Source organism: Hippocampus guttulatus, chromosome 16 (genome assembly GCF_054856545.1).
Source record: "Hippocampus guttulatus isolate MCC_2025c chromosome 16, RoL_Hgut_1.0, whole genome shotgun sequence".
Taxonomy (NCBI): Eukaryota; Metazoa; Chordata; class Actinopteri; order Syngnathiformes; family Syngnathidae; genus Hippocampus; species Hippocampus guttulatus.
The window spans coordinates 3,164,782-3,183,465 of NC_141276.1; the positions used below are offsets into that span (position 1 = coordinate 3,164,782).

Sequence of the window (18,684 nt, forward strand, 5' to 3'; positions counted from 1 at the left end):
GGCCGGCAGAGATTGCAGTGGAGAATCAGCAGCCGCAGGCGCACGCACAATGAAAATTGGATTACTACAACATTGATGCTCTTTGCAGCGGCGCCGTCACAAAGTGACAAGAGCGTGGAATTTCACTCAATTCTTGTCATTTTGGGGGCACGCGCGGTGGAAATTATTGCTCTCCAGATATCGGGTGGTTTGTTCCCCCCACCCCCCTGCTGTGCAGTGTTTGAGAGTGAGCACCATCCGAGGCTGCAGGCTTTCGCGGAGGCAAGAGGGGACTGTTGCAATGTCATCTCGCGCTACTATTTTGGAGCTCTGTGGAAGGGAGATGTTGTAAGTAGTTGTCTTTTTTTGTCCCCCCCCCCCCCTTTCCCCCGAATGTTGCATGGTGGAGCTCCAACACCTTCTCCAGCCGTTGCTGATGCGCTCTGCGGGTAACCCCACAGGCGTCCCCAAGCCAAAGTGCGGCATCGACACCGCACCGCATAAACCCGATTTGAATCCTACCGAAAGGAAAACTAATCAACGATGCGAATGAAAATTAAAGTAAATCCCCGCATGGCGCAGATATAGACTCCTAATTGGCTCATATGTCATCCAGTTGCGCAGTGAGGGGAGCGCAGGCTGCTTTGAGGCGACATCAATGTAACAGCACTCCCCTTGTCGCCTATTTCGACACCTATCGTCTCCTAAAATCAACCTTTTACCTGACAGAAAAGGAGAAATCAAACGCGCAGATCTCTCGTACGATCGTGCAAATTCATCCTCGTGTATTCCTCATACGCGAGGCGTCCAATTTGGTAGAACGCGTTGTATATTCATGAACAAACGAGATAAACCATGACCAGGATGGAGTTCTCCAGTTTCCATCTAAATTAGTTGATTTCATCTTGCTGGGACAACTTTTACTTCGTGCACGTCCCATCCCAACAATCGTTGTCAGTGATGTCATTCGTAAGCCCTTCCTTTCGATTCTATAAGTACATCGTGAGTTGTGATATTTTGTCGAACTCTATCGGAACGTGATGTAATCCTAGTATGAGGCTGGGAAAAAAATTATATTTTAAGACCACAGACGAGTCTTCGTCGCGGATGCGGGAGGCAGTCCCTTTATTAACCAGTAGGGGTCGACATTGTATTGTGTTGGCTTCGTTGAACCGACTTGAACCTCCCTCCCTGTTCTCGGGCTCGAGTCACGTTGTTGGAGCGCAGTTCTCTCCTCCTCCCTCTCGGTAAAAGGCGTCAGCTGCAGCCCATGGAGGGCCAATCCATATTTCTTTGACAGAAAAAGGAAATAAAGTATTAAACCACACACCGCCCCTCCCCCCCCACGCAGACTGAGGCCAACGAGGAAGCATTTTTTTGCCTTCTGGTTTTGCTACCTACCTGAGAAAAAGTAGAGAAGTTTCTATGTGATGGGATTCTAACATTATTCAACGAGAAGCCCAGCGGAAGTCTTTGGGCACTAGGCGGGGACACCCTGAACCGGTCGCCAGCCAATCACAGAGACAAACAACCATCCGCGGTCACACACACGCCTAGGGACAATTTCGAGTGGTCAATCAGCCTGTCATGCATGTTTTTGGATTGTGGGAGGAAACCGGAGTACCCGGAAAAAAACCCACGCAAGCAGTCAGAATGAGCCTTTGAGGTGTCATTGCGGTTTGTCTTTCTGGAATACAAGTGGTAGATCCTGGAAGGAAAATACGCGATGATCTGTTTGAGTCCCTTCGTGCGATGCTTTTGATGTTTGTTTATTTCAAAGCAATATAATCTTTCTTCGGGATGTTAAAACTGTGTTCGAATGTGCGGTTAAGATGAGGACAGATGCTGCTCCGTCATGCTATGAGGTGTCAGCCGATGATTCAGGTGAAGCCCTCGGGCGCTTCTCGTTGGAGGTGTTCCAGGCGCGCAGAGCAAAGACGGACAAATTACAACTGATCTGACCTGGGAGCTTTTTGAGTCTCACCTCGGACAAAGTGTAGAACAAAAAAACGTGAAGAGAAGGAAGTTGTCAGAAGATGTGGGAAAAAAACCAAAAACATTCCAGGCAATCTTCTGCTACCTCCAACATATCTTCATAAATGCACACAACTAAGTCTTCTGGCCTCAGTAAAACATGCGCTGAGCATCATCTGTATCAAGCATCCTGGCCCAGACTTTGTAAATAAATCATACGCATTGATGTATAGAGTACATGAATGTAATTTTAATGCCAGTTAGAAGATACAAGGAAGAACGATCGCGGCGGTAAATGCAGTCCTATTAATCATCATGTAAAGAGATATTGCAAGCTGAATTATTGATGCAAATCTAAGATGGTTATGTGTGAACCAGAAAAGAGGATTTGTGGAGGTGAAGCCACACGGTTGCAATGGCAGCCTGCAGGAGGAGACGCTTGGCTTATTATTTTATTATCTTTTTTTTTTTTTTTTTTGGTACAGTTGTGTACAAGGGCAATCATACAGCGCCTTGCTTTTTGGTAGCCGTCGAGTGTGTGTGCGTGTGTGTGTGTGTGTGTGTGTGTGTATTGTGTTTGCGTGACTGGTATCCATGATTACGGCTGCGCTTGCCAAACATTGTTCACTGTTGTGGTGCCAAAAGCGGGGAGCCTTTGTGTGACGCCATACTGCTTCAATTGCATTTGGCTGGGGATGCTCGCATGCTCGGTTCACTCGACCACTTTCTTCCTTCTTCCTTGCATGTGAGCGATCCCCCCCGCCCCTTTTTTTTAAAAATTGCATTTACTCTAGTTTTACTAGTATGTGCCCGTTTTTTTTTCTTCAACTTTTTCCGTTCATCCCCTCCACCCCATAAATGTTTGGAAGTTGTCTGGATTGGAATTTGATCCACCCATATTTTTAATAGATCGCCAGCGCCTTCTTACAGTGTTTTGCCCACCTCAGCGGCCTGGCATGGCAGCGCTGTTCTCCTCGGCGGCCGCTTGGATTGCCGCATTTATTCCACCAGCCTGAAGGAACTCGCTTTTCAATGAAGATATCAGAAGCTAAAGAGGCCAATAAATATGCACGTTGCAATGTACTATAGCATCGTAAAGATAGATAAAGTATGAATAAATCAGGCATGAGAAAAATATGAACCTCGTCTTAAAATGTTGCTCATTACTGCGGTATGGCGGCGAGTGACGGGAAATTAGAGAACTGCCGGCGAGAGGATGGCACCAAACAAATAGATGAAAGGGAAGTGCAACTGGGAGGTGATAAACGAAGGCAAATTCAGCCACAATAAATGATCACATTTATTCTAAGTGTTGACATCTGTTTTATTTGCCCAATACAGCCCGATTTCTGCCAGCTTTCCTTTTTATCTTCAGTCCCGTGCATATGCTGGAATTGCTTTCCACCCCCCCCCCCCCCCTCTCCTTTTGAACGCACTCAAGCCTTTCCACGGCGAGGAGAACAGAGAGCTGAAATGGATTGGGTCGGATGAACAGCAATTATTATTCACGTGGCGTGGTTGACCTGCTGCTTTTATTCCACAGAGTGTTACATTTTTTTTTTTCAAATGCAGAAAAAGACGGGCCTCTTTCATTTTCCTGCGGTTCAGAGTCGAGTTCTTGTAGGCTAAAATGCTAATCGTTATAGGCAGACGCATGTGAAAGTGCATGACATGACAGTTTTTTTTTTTTTACATAGTTGAGCCATCGATTTCTGATACCGCTTATATTCACGTGAGTCGTCGATGTCAATTTCTGCCCTGTTTCATGTCAATGGGTCACTTTGAAAACTTTGTGCAGCGCCATGGACACTGTGTGTGTGTGTGGTCATGTGACTGCCCAGCTTTATTTGATTGGTGAAAAAGAGTCGCTCGTAGTTCATTGGATTGGTGAAACAGTCATGTGACGCAAACCTAAACGGATCACGCGCGTAAAAATAAATGCCCGTCGATGCAAACACTCGCACGTTTCTTTTGAAACGCTGCGACTAACACCACTGCTTTCATCGCATGAGGAAAAGTAATCTTGTCAATGACTGATTCACTTGTCACGGGGGCTTATGGTGGTCCTGAATATAATCACAGTATCATTTGAGCTAGACTGTGGGCATAGTAGTAAAATATATGATAATTCACAGGGGTCAAACTGATTCATTGACGAGAGCAAAACTAGATGGGAGCTCCCATGACTTTTCGGTAAGAGGAGATGAATGTCAGGAAGCCGTTTGGAATTGCCGCAGTCTCTCCTGTGAAGAGACCTAGATTTGGATGATTCATCCTCGGGTCTGCTTTAACGATATATAATGCTCAGCTAGGCACCGGGGACATGGATTCCGCTGCTTCTTTTACAAAACACCCAATGACCAAAAAAAAAAAAAAAAGCGCCCTTGTATTATTCAGCTCACAAAACGGCACGAAAATCCGAAGCGATGACGGCCCTTTTCGAAAAGAAAATAACCTTATGTGATGTGGAGAACGCAACCAGAATGCCATTGTACCTTCAAGGTTATTAAACTGAAATATGACTTGTTTCTTGATCCGTAAACTTCATTTAAAAATAGATTTTTGGGAATGGACCTTGCAAACCTGCTCTATACGCTTTCCTTCAGTTGGTATTAAATCTATCGAGGGACGCCTGCCTCCACAAAAAAAATCATAGCAACATAAATAGTGGTGGTTTTTTTTTCTCCAACCCATGATCCCCTCTTTAATCTGTTCAGATGTGAACAGAGAAAAAAGGACGACTAACTTCTCACCCAAGACGGCTCTGCAATGACACCAAAATATGTCGGGTTGTCATCTGTCACCGCATCCTGAAATTGTCAGCAGTGCACAACAATCTGGCCATATGTTTCATGTCCTTCTGTCATGCCCCCCCCCCCCCCCCCCTCATCTCTTTCTTTCATGCTCTTTGAGCATTGGGTGTCCAGCGAGTCTCTCTCTCGAGAGATGAGGGTGTAAATTGTAGAGCATGTGAGACAATGATGTCGATGTACTTTTTTTGCCCCGGTTGGTGCAGAGGGGCTGATGTCATCCTTCCATGTCTTACCTGGCTGGCACCGTCACGCTGATTCACGCACTGTCTCATCACACGATCATACAGCCATCTGTACCACCTCAGGAAGCGTTTTTCATGAGCGTTTAATTGGATTTGGTTGGGATAATTAATTAGTAGATGCTTTAATTGTAAAGGGGGAAAACCTTCAAACTGGATGTGTCGGAACCGTAAACGATAAATGAGATCTCAAAACGGAGCAAAAATGGCATCCTATTAATCTATTATTTTTTCTCATGCATGCTGTGTCATGACGTAATTTGATTTGGACTTCAGTAAAGATCGCAAATCAGTTTTGACAGCAATTTTTAGGCTAAACGGAGGATTCCCAAATGGAAGGAATGTTGGTTTTCTATTTGCAGTAAATGGCAACCTTGTCCTTTATTTTTGTAAACATTTTGGAAATGAAGCCTCATTTCTACTGCTCGGTACATACTTTCAATGCAACGCTACGATGCAATTGACTCTTTTTCCAATGGCAAACTCGAGTGCAAAGAGGTTGTGCTGGTCAACAATCGAAATAAATTTTCATTCGAGTGGCTGTGCCAAAGGCTAGCTGTGGGTTGAGAGTAAAGCCTTCCGGTTCTCGATGAGTAGGAGTTACACCGCTTGCTAATTTGTGTCGCGTAAAATAGCTAGCTGTAATAGCTGTTGTTGTTTTTGCCAAGCGGAGAGTAAACTGTTGACTCAGTTTCATCTTCGACTCAATCACAACAATTTCACAATGTCCCACTTCTACTCGTTGGTCAGCTGGGACTGGTGCCAATCCGATATCACATATGTGACCCTAAACCACTGCTGGTTGCTAACGTAGCGAGCGGATTCCTAATCACCATGCAACTGTAACACTGAGGACAGCGGAGGGCGTTTGAAATCAACTGTGTAAACGGCAGTTCACACACCTGTAGGTTAAATACCGTGTAAATAGCCTACCCAAGCCGCCTCTACGTGAATAATCCGAGCCGAGTAGTTATGACTGGAAATTTTACACTTGTGAGTCATCTCGTATGCCTCCCGACCATCTGCAACCTCCAGCGCATTCCCCCAGCTCGTATGCGTCTGACACAATTCCTCAAAGAATTGCACTCTGACAAAGCCTCTTTTCTCTTACGCAGGGGCTGAAGTGGTTCGGAAGTATGTCCCTCAGCAGCAGAAGCAAGAGGAGGAGCAGAAGGAGCAGCGGTTGGGGCCGTGGCGGTGGCAGCGGCAGTCATGCTGCGCTGCTTTCCTTCGCTCTGCTGGTGGTGGTGACCTACATCACCAACCCTGCGGTAGCTCAAAAGCAGCGAAGTGGAGGTGCCGCTGAGAAAGTGCCGGTCCTAAATATCGCGGTGATCCTGGGGCGCACGCGTTACATCTCCGACCGAGACATCCGGGCGCTGTGGAGCAAGGAGGAGCCCATTGACGTCAACGTGGTCAGTCTGCTCGTGAACGAGACCGACCCGAAAAGCATCATCACCCACATGTGTGACCTGATGTCCGGGACAAAGATCCACGGCGTGGTGTTTGGGGATGGCACGGACCAGGAGGCCATCGCCCAGATATTGGATTTTATTTCCTCGCAGACGCTCATACCCATCCTGGGCATTCACGGGGGCTCATCCATGATCATGGCGGATAAGGTATGGAGCAATGCTTGAATATTACATACGATTGATGGAAGTATGCTTGGTTTGTCGCTGTTGATGCATTTATGCTTGATACGTTTGTGCGCGGACTGCTGTGTTGTGAAGCGTCAATGGGGGCACCAATAGATTTTTGTTTCGCTATACCTTAGTCGCTAGCATTTCTGCTGCCAGAATTGGAGTGAAGTATTCTGCATCTTTTGTGAGTTGTTTCCTGACGGGAAGAATTGGCACTTGCATCTTTCAAGTGCCAGTCAAGCTTGTATCTGTGCACCGCCAAGAGTGTAGATAAACAGAGTAAAGTTGTGCAGCCCCCCCCCCCCCCCCCCAGAAAGATTTTTTTTAAGTGTATGAAGTGCACCCAAAGCCTGTTCAATAGGCGTGAATTTCACTTGAGAAAAAGGTATTACAGTTTCCTTTGAATGAATGCACACGGGTTCAGACAGAGTCGTGCATTCAAAAGCAGACGTGAAAGGGCGAGAAAACATGGCTGAAGCTTAGTGAAAATGTTATGCCAGAGTACACAAACACCTGCCTCTGCTGCAAAACCCAGCTGGTAGTTGGACCATTACTTTGTCATGTGCAGTCATGTGAAGGTTGTTTTTTTTTCTGGGGAGGGGGGGGGGGGGGGTTGGCGCACACCTCCTAATATATAAACCAGTCAATTAATTTCACCCTAACTCCATCAAACACCAGCTCACTCATTCCGCTCTTCTCATTCACCCAGTCGTTCACTCTAGACTGCATACTGTACATCACATCATTTACTATTGCGATGGTCGTACATTTTTGTTTCATAGAAGTTCGTCGTTTAGTTGGAAGCTCATCACATTCTGTTGATGAGCTTCCGATGAAAATTTCCTCTTCCATATGGCCAGCATATCCCGCACTCGCCCACATTCATCCCCCTTTTGCTTTTCAGGTTAAGCTTCTATTTGTGTTCCCGGTATGGTCATGTGAAACGCCCATGAGCCACAATGGCGTTTCTGACGATTTCATCAGATGTGCGAAATCAACTTTTCAGTGATCTCCTGAGACGCACTGTGAAAAGTATTGTGCGAAGTGCTTCTTGGTTTTGCAAACGTGTCTCTGGAGATTTTTAGTCATGTAAGCTGAACTCGAAATCATTCATAATGTTTGACAAGCGTGATGAAATCTCTTCAATATCATCAGTAAATAACTTGCGCAGGGGCGGCTGGGGATAGAGTGCGGGTGTTTCTTGGCCACATCAAGTACTCCATAAAAAAAATTTATAATAAATAATATACACTGAATCAAATCTTCTCAATGTTTATTAATAGTTCCGAAGACGAGCAGTTCTTCAGGACATGAACAAGATTGGTAACGGAGTCCCTGCTCTCATCTCCCTGGTACTTGAGTACTGACGGTTGATTTCTTGAGCGCCGCAACTTCCTACTATGCGTTCAGGACATGTTGTGCCCCAGGGTGTTCAGCAAAAAAAAAAAAAAAGTCTCCTCACCAACCTTTCACTTCATAGCAGATTTGGAAAAAAAAAAAAAAGACAGGACTGGGACTGCGTGACAGCATATCTTTAGCCTCCACTGGATGTCACTTCAGTTACGTTTTGCTGAAAGCTGTTACGAGCACGAGCTATGGTAGCCCAGAAGTGATTGAAAGAAGATAAAAACCCACAGAGGGCAATGAGACAGCAAAGAAAAAAAAACTAACATTAAGCTTTGGTGTCAAGGAGGGGGGCCGCAAAATATGGTCTTGAGGACCACAAATGGACCGAGGACCACGAGTTTGACAAGTTACGCTTTAGATTCGCCGCAACAGATTTGTACTATTTTGAATCCGCGCCTGCATGAATCTTTGCCTTTTCTGCTTTTCACCTGTCTCGTGGCCTTCGACTTTCAGTGCCAATACGTTGGGGGTGGGGTTGAATGTTGATGCGTTTTTCCCCTCTGAAGTGTAAGTATAGCGGAGTCTTTTCCCCGCCTTGTTCCATCCAGATTTTGCCTAATCCTCATGTGAAATATGAAGAGAGGCTCGCCTCCGCTGATTACGCCTTGTAAGAGCCTCACGATGTTTGTCTCGTCGTGATTACGCCTTCACACTGTGTGTGAAATGTCCCCGTGTGCGCTCCGTGTACGCATCTGAGAGTGGAGTGTTTCCTCTTCCCGTCACGTGGAGTTTAACTCGCTTTTGTACGGATGACTCCCGGTCAAAGCCGCGGGAAGGGCTTGAGAATTTGATTTGAAAGCACTTCCCTTCAAGAAAGCGAGACAAATGTTGCCACAACTTTGTGTTAGTCCCTTTCAACCGTCTAGTAAACTTTTTTTATTTTTTGGTCGAACAATGGATCATTTTCCTGTATTATTGATTACGGAGAAAAATGTTTTTCCCTTTCTGTGTTTGTAGTCACTGCGCTTCATTGTTAGGCGGGAGGGGGGGGGGAATCAATCAATCAATCGTACTCTCTTTTTCTTGCTTTCTTGCATCAACGCTTTCATTTTTGCACGCCCTCATTCCTTCAGCGCTTTAATTGTGTGGGTAGATGTCTGGCTCTGACTTGTTCATGGGCCTCGTGCAATTCTCGCACTCTCTCAGAAGGCTGTAATGCCGACTGGATCGCATTTTTCACGAACGCTCTTCATTCTGCATCTTATAAGACTTGGCGCGGCGTGACTCACATCTACTTACCTGACGTGCCTCCACCCTTCATTTGCCTGTTGTCTTCCGTCGCTACAGTTGCTTTCTCCCGATGTTTTGGTGAGATATGTCATGATGGCGAAGCATCGCGAGCCGCTGAATGAAGCGGTTGAGAGACATTTCCTTGCCAACAAAATTTCATGAGGTCATCATGCTGTATAAGTCATCCGTGTGCGGCCGCTTGCTTCTCGACTTCTCCCCGTGGTCACAAACGCTAGAATACGGCTAATCTTCACAATACAGCCGTCATCAAAATGTGCGATCCCGCCATTTCCAAGGTGTCGCTTCACGCCGTTAAGATTCGAGCACACGAGTGACACCATCCTTGCCGTCATACCTTTTGGCTACCTTGGCAAATGTGTCGAGGTGGAAAAAACTCCGAGAACACAGAAACGTGAGAATATTGTTTCATCACATAACCTCGTAACAAATGCATAACCTCAATCGAGGGCGGACGTCCGATTTTTTGACAAGTCAGTTGGTTGCTAATTTGCATAATCTGAGACGCATAGATGGACAAGCGTTTTATAGTAGCCAAAAATGACTCCGCCCAGGAAGGGCGGAGCCAGAATCGAACCCTGCATCTGTGCGCTGTGAGGCGAAATTGTGCTGCCCGACAATACAGTTCATTGAATATATTCCGACAGTAAAAGAAGTCAAATGCCTCTAAAACTGGTCACATTTCAAAAACATGAACCAAATTACCCAATTGTTAGAAAATATGCTTTTTTTTTTCCTGGCACATCATTGAATGATTTCATGAAGTGTGAATAAACTGACATTTTCCATACATTTTTTTCACTGCGTTTTTCCTTCCACAAAAGGATTACCTTCAATAAATAAAGAAATGGTGCAAGCCAAGGACAGTCTGAATACGTGCTAAGTGTATTCGATAAGAACGCCGTAAATATTATGAACACAATGTTTCATACGACCATGAAGCCTTGCCGTACATTTCATTTGTCGAGGCCGGCACGCACGCGTGCGCCTCGTCGTCGCCGTGATGAGACTCTTGAGGCTGAAAGGCAAGTTTTTGCGGCAGCGTCGACGCCGACCGTAATAAACGCGTGTGCGAGCGCGTGCGGCCTCGTGTGCCCGTTGTGTGTTGTACTGTGATCAAAGAACATTACTTACCCATTTCAGTTGCTGTCTCCCCTCAGGCGGTATAATTACACACGTGTGCACGAAAACAGATGCACGATGATGCCTGGCTGTTTTGTTGTGTGTCAAATAAATAGCAAAGAGACTGAGGAGAGAGTGAATGCAGCGTGATTTATGTCCAATTACTGTTTTGGGGACGTTTGTTTTCATTTGGCTCAACTCCCACTGTCATGCTGCTTGAACATCTTCCCGATGCTAAACCAGAGCTCCCCTTGCTCCCTCGCACAAAGACAAATACACACACACACACCTCTGCGGATGATCATCAGGAGTGCGCGTGCTGCGTTTGCGTCGACATACTCATCAATATTCGCGTCTATAATTGGCCGCGCGTGTTTGCGTCGAGGCTAATAACGGCGCCGCGGCGCTCTCGCGTCGCCCATTGCCTCGCTAAGACGTCTCTCACCGAACAATTACCATTGCTTCGCTCCAGGTTTTGAATTTACCATGAGTGTGTGTCACGAATAAACATCTTTGAGTGTGTGTGTGCGCATGCAACTACGGAATACGGGCATTGCCGGAAGAGGCTGTTAGAGTCGATCCAATTTCAGGAAATCGAACCGCTTGCTGCTTCGGCGAGCATGTTTGCGAAGCACCGCCCATTCGCGTACCTGAAAGTCGCCCTTTCATTTTGCCTTTCTGGGACATTCCTCCCTAATGGCAAAAGTTGACGTTTATGTCCCATTACTGCGTTGCGCTGTCCCTTTCATCTCTCTTTCGCTGCATTTGAGGCTGTTAGCGCAGTCGGGTCAGCAGCTGTAAAAGCTCCCTCTCCTGTCATGAAGTCAACGCAATGGCTTGACCCGACATGGTGAGAATTAAAAGTTACGACCGATTTCGATCAAATCCATCTTATCCAGTGTCGTTTTGTAATAATTGGCAACGGCTCAAGATGGAGGTGCCAACCGGGTTAGCCGGGACGGGCGACACGGAGGATATCGCTTTTCATGTTGTCCTTTCCATCGCGACAGGCTCGGTCTTATTTCACAGTTCTGAATTTTCCAATATGTGCACCGTGCCATTACAACCGTCTCTCCACTTTGTGGTCGTTTGGACTTTTTAACTCCAGTGTTCTTCGGGATACTTTCAAGTGTGCAATGAAAGTAGCACTTCCTAATGCCAGTGGTAGACCGTTTGGTTCACATTTGCTGGCAATCTGAATTTAGCCTAAGATGCAGTTTTAGCTCGTTCTTTCCCCCCTTTTCGTCTTTTAGTTAACAAAGAAGTTTTTTTTTTTTTCAGTTTTAGTTTTATGAGTTTTCTTGGGTGGGCCAGTGTTTAGCGAGTTGACCTCACATTGCATAGGTTCAATTCCAGCTAGGGCTTCCCCGTGTGGAGTTTGCATGTTCTCCGGTTTCCTCCCACGTTCCAAAAACATGCATGGCAGGCTGATTGAACACTCAATATTGTCCGTAGGTGTGAGTGTCGGCGCGGATGCTTGTTCGTCTGTGTGTGCCCTGCGATTGGCTGGCGACCGGTTCAGGGTGTCCCCCGCCTACTGCCCGAAGACGGCTGGGATAGGCTCCAGCAGGACCTGCGACTCTAGTTGAGGATAAAGCGCTTCAGAAAATAGATGGATGGATTAATTTTGTTTGTGTTCATGAAGTATTTCGACCTTGCGTGAGATGACCGACATCAATGGAAAGGGTTTGTCGAAAAAATTGGAGGCTTCAATGCTTTGCTCAGAGGCAAACCCGACTCTCTTCAACCACCATTTCGGTTGGTCTCAAACTTGAAAGCTGGCAGCCGGCACGGCTGCCAGCTTTGGAGCCAATCCTTCAGCGCAGATTAAACAATTTAACATTAACATCCCTCCAAAGCGTTTTTCCCCCCCGTCCTGAGTGCAAAGGTCGTATCAGCTTTCATGCGTCACAAGAATAAGCAAACTGGCAAACGTCACCATAATCCTCGTCTGTTTGTCGCGCATTTGAACGTCTGACAAATCGTTGTGTACGCGTGTAAATGTGCGTTTGCCCGTCTATCTGTTTCTTCCGCGGTTCTTGTCGATGATCCCAAGTTTTCCTCTGCGCGTAAATTGAATTCCTGATCTGCCTGACCGACCGCTCTCCTGTCAGCCGCTCGCAAAGCTTCCAGTAAATATAAAGTGAGCTCAGTCGCAGCGAGACGACGGAGACACCCAGGGGGCATTCTGGGAAAGAAGTTTGTGGTCTCACTTTAAGCCTGGCTAATATATTGAGAACATGTACGCGGCTGCCGCCTGTGAAAGGTCTCTTCTTTTCTCGTGTTTGTAGAATAAAGAAAAGACATCGGTTTGAGGATCAATTAAAAAAAGCTTGCCTCGCTCAAGACGTGTCTTCTCCTTTTTTTTTTTTCTTCGCTTCGGCATTTGAGATTCTATTATCCTCTTTAGCCACACACAGAATCCTGTGTCTTAATCCTTGTACGCACTACAAGTTGCATATTTGTTTTTCGATGAGCGACGTTAGCCGATTGATGCTACGCGCCTCTCGGCACGGCTCGTCAGTCACCGTTAAAGTCCAGGCAAGCGAGAGTCGCGCGAGTGATTGACAGGTATGGCGCCCAACCTCGACCCACCACTGTCACTCCACACCTTGCTCAATCTACTCCTACTATTAACCGTTTTCATACGACGACAAAAATTGCCCGCTGTTTTTACTTCTGTTGTTGCATCAACATTTTTTTGTGACTTTGAGGTGAGGCGAAAACATGCGTGAATGGGGGCCGTCGAGGGGCGGAGTCGAACAGCCTGCTGTAAACGCGCTTCTTTTTGGAACATGGTAGCGTAATGCCTTGCATGAAAAATTAATTTCCATTCTCACAAGCTTGAAAAATGGTTATGCGTGCAACAACGACAACAACAACGGGCCGATTGGTGTTCGGGAAGTGACGTTGAGTCGGCAGCTATCACGGTGGTTTATGCATGAGATTTTCAGCACTTGCAAGTGCATGTGTTCAAAGTAAAAAAAAAATAAAATAAAATAAAAAGGCCAGCTTGCGAACGAGAAAAGAGAAATTTAAAGTTGAATTCACATATTGACAAACATTCACAACTAAGAACAATTTACAGTTTTCCACCAATCTTGCATGCATGTTTTTGAAATGTGGACTGAAGTCCTCGGAGAAAACAAGCACGAGCATGGGCAGAACATGCAAAGTCCACACGAGTGATTCCACCTTCGACTTTGGAACTGTTTGGTGGAAGCGCGAAACAATCGTGCACCGTGCCGCCCTCCTTCAATTTAATCTCCCCCCCGAAGGGGAAATTTACTGTACTGTAACTCACCCGCTGCCGTATATTTGTGTTGGACACCACGCAGTTATTGCTTCTGACGCAGCTGATCAACAATCGCTTACATGATGAAATGACTGCATTTCGACAGACTCTTGCGTGCGTCGAGTCGAGACGCTCATCATCTCGCGCTGGCAGTTTACGAGGCTCGTCTTTGCAGCAGTCGAGGAAGAGCCTTCCAAAGTGATTATTATTATTTTTTTTTATAATCATCCCATGTGACGATCAAGTTGTATATTTTGTCATATCAAAAAAAAATTGTTCGGTTTCGATTTTTTTTTTTTTTGTAATTAAATGCAATTCAACGGATTGTATTGATGCGAACTGTCATGAGATCCACAACAGTAGGGAGGGCGTTCCCCATGAACGTATCCAGTTTGCGGGTAATTGAAAAATGAGGAGGGATCATGGGAATTTGATTTGCCTGTCAGCAAATCTGTGGAGGCAGACCGATCTTTATGACTTTTCGCCATTGATTACCAGAGATGACATCAGCGCGGCTTAATGATCATATTGAAGAGGCATTTTAAATGCCTTCAGGACCCTCTAAGTGCAGACGCGGGCATTTCCCTCGTCTTAATTTCCCATTTTGGTTGCTCTTTCCTCCAACTTTTCATCTGTCTTTCTGTTTCCGCGGCGGGTTTATGGATTCTTTCTCCTGCAAATATTGATGCAGTCAATTCTCCGGGCTTGTTAGTTACTTTTATAATGATGCAAGGTCTTCCCTCTCGGACGCTTTGGGATTTAAATACAAATCCGCTGCGCTCGGAGGTCAGTCAACACTCGCTTGCTCTGAGTTTGATCTAATTAGACAAGCTGCAAAGAAGGAAATGGACCTCCTGCCCCTTCGGACTGTACGCAAAGACGACGCTGATGAAAGGGTACCGAGACGTTTTGGATGTTCATAACAGGAACACAAAAGCTGCGCGTGGTAACGATAAATAGAGAAGACAATATAGTGGAGGATGCCCGCTCAAATATTTTGTTCTACGTTTTAGGATCTTATTGGCTGGCCCTCATCATCAAGATTACGTAACTTTTGAAGTATGGACGTGTGAGTTCGAAATGACGTCACTGCAGTTTTTAAAATTTATCGTGATAACGTGGACGGAACAAATTGGTGCCCACCTGCTTTGTTGAGTTGGGATGCAGCGCACCCGCATGTTGTCTGAAACTGGCTACCTTGCTTCTTTTATTTTTTTAATTTTTTGCGAAGGTTCCAAAAGTGCATTAGTGTTATCTCTGTGGAATTGTCCGTGGACTTTGGCTGTGCGTTATCATGGTCGAGCCCCCGCACCTCATGTGTGTGTGGGGGGGGGGGGGCTGTGCGAAAAGACAGCGAATGGAGCGACGCCCGCATGGAGAGTGACATGAATTAAATATTGCCGAGATGAGTCTTTTCCTCGTGTCCCCCGCCTCTGTGTTATGATGGAAAGCTCCGTGGGGCTTTTTTTTCTCCAGAAAAATGCCATTCTTCATGTTTTGTTGGGTACCGCATTTATTTGACTGCCCTTGCCTTTCTTTCTCCATTTCTCCACCCGGGCGACATACAGCACTTGGCTCCACTGAAAAAAAAAAAAAAAAAAAAAAAAAAATGGAAGCCGCGCTACATCCATTAACACGAAAGACAACTTAAGAGGTCCTGTCAGGCTGAACAAGAAACTTGAGCGTGCGTGTGTGCGTACAAAGATTGCCTTGCAACTTGGAGTCGAGAAATATGAAGAGTGCGCTCCTCCTTTCTCTTTTTTTTGGCTTGCGCTGGATACATTGACATTGACGTTTGAAATGGGAAGCTAAGCTTTGTTCCATGTTGCAAACTCGATGCCTGTTATCCATATTCTGTCTGACAGAGGCATGTTTATGGTGCTTCGGTCCTTACGGATGGCTTTCGACACTTTCGTCTTCCCCGTTGAGGAAACGCTGCGGAGAACCACTTTTCCTACGCGACTATTTTTAGTTATCGGGTCATTTGCAACTTGCCTCGGCACACACTCGTTCTTTCAACCGCAGACTCCTTATGATGTCGTCTTTTAAAGCGTCGCGCCACCTACACCCAAGGGGGGAGCTGTTTGGATGGCCCATTTGTGAAGTTCTCATGACTTCACGTCTCACAAACGGAGGACTTCATGGGTGAACCAAAAACTGTTCCGACCGAAAGAGGGAATGGAGAAGTTTGGAGGAGAAAGAGGGGCTTTCATCTATTCGGTTGATAGTGAGTTCGCTATTCGTGATGTTATTTCTTTATTTCTGTTTTCGGTCTCAAACCTCTTAACTCCGCCACTCTGCTTACAGTAATTACCGTAACGCAAACATCTCATGACATTAAAAATACCCAGCACGACTGCTGAATATAAATTGTGCATATGATTAAGACGGATGTGGGCTTAGTGCGTTTGGAACACGGAGGAGTAGAACTCAAGAAACGTCGAGCAGTTCAGGAGCACTTTACTGCTGACCGCAGCCTCTCCAAAACGGCCACGTCACCCCCTGAGTGCGGCGGAGTCCAGAGCACGCAAATGTAGTCACGTAGGTCCGAGTATGCTGCCCGACAGACACCAGTTTGAATTGACATGGATGACCTCACCAGCATATATATATATATATGTATGTGTGTATGTATGTGTATACACAGTATATATAATATAGTCCAAAGCTTTTAACTCATTCAGTACCAGCCAATTCTGGACCAAGTCTGAAAAGACGTTTAAAAACGTCTTTGGGAGTGAATGAGTTAAGATGCAAACTCCAGAATTGTAGCGATAACGAGAGGCAGTTATCGTAACTGAATGCGCGCCTGTTCCCTTTGAGTGCCCCCTCCATAGATTATCACCTATTCCTCCGCTCCATCCCCCCAACCCCCCCCCCCCCCCCCCCCCCCAAACCCCAGTCTCCTATGTCCATTTCCCCCTGATCTTCCTCCTTCGGCAATGTTATCAAAGTAAAGGATCACAAACACAGGAAAGATTTTTTTTTTTTTTTAAGAAGGCAAAAGTGCCGGGAGACAAGAGGGAAGATGGATGCATGGGGCCATGGAAAGTTGGGGTGTTTCGAGCTCAACGTTGACAAATGGGTCGGCGGAAGTTACATCGGTGTGGCTCCAGGCCGTGCAGACAGTTGTTTTGTTTTTTTTACCTGCTATATCAAAGAAAGCAATGTCGACGCAGAGACACTGTGATGTAAAAATGTAAGGAAAGGAGGTTGCAGCAATGGCAGTGGACAGGGGTGAGTCGTGTATTTTTCGCAGAAAAGTCTTCACTTTGTATACATCTTGACTTTGAAGTGTTTCAAGACATTCTGTTTGCCGTTTCCAACTATAGGCTGTGGAAAAAAACCCAAAAAAACAATAGCATCTCTTCCTTTCTTCTATGCGCCAACGATGGCACTCCTGACCAGCGAGTTATAATTTAGTATTGTATAACAGCACCACCGGGACCGAGATCAATTGCGCGGCATTGCAGGCAGAGAGGATAATGAAGCTTTTCCATTGATTAGAATTTAATTGAGAGGCAGTGATGGGCTGAGGGGTGGCGGAAACACGATTGAAGTCACCCTGCACTGTGAGGCTCATGCTCGCCTGTTCCACAACGGCACCAGTTCCTCGCAGAATGTCTCTCGCTCGCACATTATAGATTATGCGACAGTGGGGGTGGGGATAGTGACCAAGCAATCGGGTTATTCAGTTGTTCACGCAGATCCATGCCATTCAATCACCAGGCACATAAAGAAAAAAAATATATATATCAGCCACGTTGACATTCATACATGGACTTCAATCAAGCGGACGGGGCATGTTTTTGGAATTTCAAACAGCAGAATAATTTCGAAGCGAATAATCGGGTGCTGCAGATTCGAAGCCACTCATGTATGCTCTGTCGATCGAGCTATGCGATATAGCATGTTTTGTTTCTCCTGGGTATGGACGTCAGAAGATGGTGCGCTGTCATTATGGGATGCATATTGTCGCAAACGGCATGGAAGCAGATGGCGGTTTTTAATGGATATTACTCTGCGGTAATATCTTCTTCACCACTGCTGTATTTCAAAACTGTTGATATAAGACATGGCGGATCCATGCTATGATCCATTCTGACCCGACCGTTTTGAATATTTGAGCAGAAATCGACAGCAATTACACCGAGCGGCTTCTTTGCAATTGATCTGATCTCATTTTTGTTGAGCCAGTGTGACCCGACCGTTCTTCCCATCCTCAATCTCCCCGGTGCGCAGAAATCGTTGCGGATGAGTCGTCATTGCATTTGTAAGTCCTCGTTCTCCCAATCCGTCGCGCTGGATAACACGTATTTGTTTTCTATGTATAGTATGTGTGATAGCGGTGACAGGTAATTTGCCTGAAGTCGCCGCAAAGCCATGGAAATGTTTCCCAAGGACAGATGTAATTGCATTTCATGTCCTGTCGTGGCGGACACACACACACACGCGCACACACACAAAGACACGAAAAGACTCGCACCAATGCACGCGCGCACACGCACACACAGGGGTGGCCTCGCTGTGCATGCGTGTTTTCAGTCGCATGTTCACTAAAGGTCACTTTCACTTTAAATTAGGTAAAGGACAACTGAAGAGGCAATGACGAGAGAAGGTGGCTCTCGCCAGGAGAGGGGACGCCGGGAAGATGAGTTGCAGGGTGCTTGTGTGTGTGTGTGTGTGTGTGTGTGTGTGTGTGTGTGTGTGTGTGTGTTTGCAGGGGGAAGTTACATTTTCAGAGAAAGAAAAGTTCTTTCCGTTTATTTTTGTGGGCTTGCAGAAGAGGTTACGAATGATGATGGTGATGGTGATGATGATGATGATGGGAATACTGGAATGTCATTAGTGAGGACGGGACAGGTTTGGCCGAGATGGCGGCGTGTGTCCTTCAGCGAGTTTCTGTGGTTGTGTTAAAATGACTTTGGAACTTATTGGCTTCGCCGCCTTTCCTTAAAGAGGTA

At 46.1% G+C, this 18,684-nt stretch overlaps 1 protein-coding gene across 1 annotated transcript in view; it reads left to right on the forward strand.

Annotated features, from left to right (window-relative positions):
* Positions 1 to 18,684, forward strand: part of grin2aa (glutamate receptor, ionotropic, N-methyl D-aspartate 2A, a) — a 75,531-nt gene continuing 56,847 nt past the window's right edge. The window contains exons 1-2 of the mRNA XM_086132411.1: positions 1 to 327; positions 6,121 to 6,627. Of these exons, the coding sequence (XP_085988537.1) occupies positions 76 to 327; positions 6,121 to 6,627 (759 nt within the window). The 5' untranslated portion in view covers positions 1 to 75. The remainder of the gene's footprint in view (positions 328 to 6,120; positions 6,628 to 18,684) is intronic.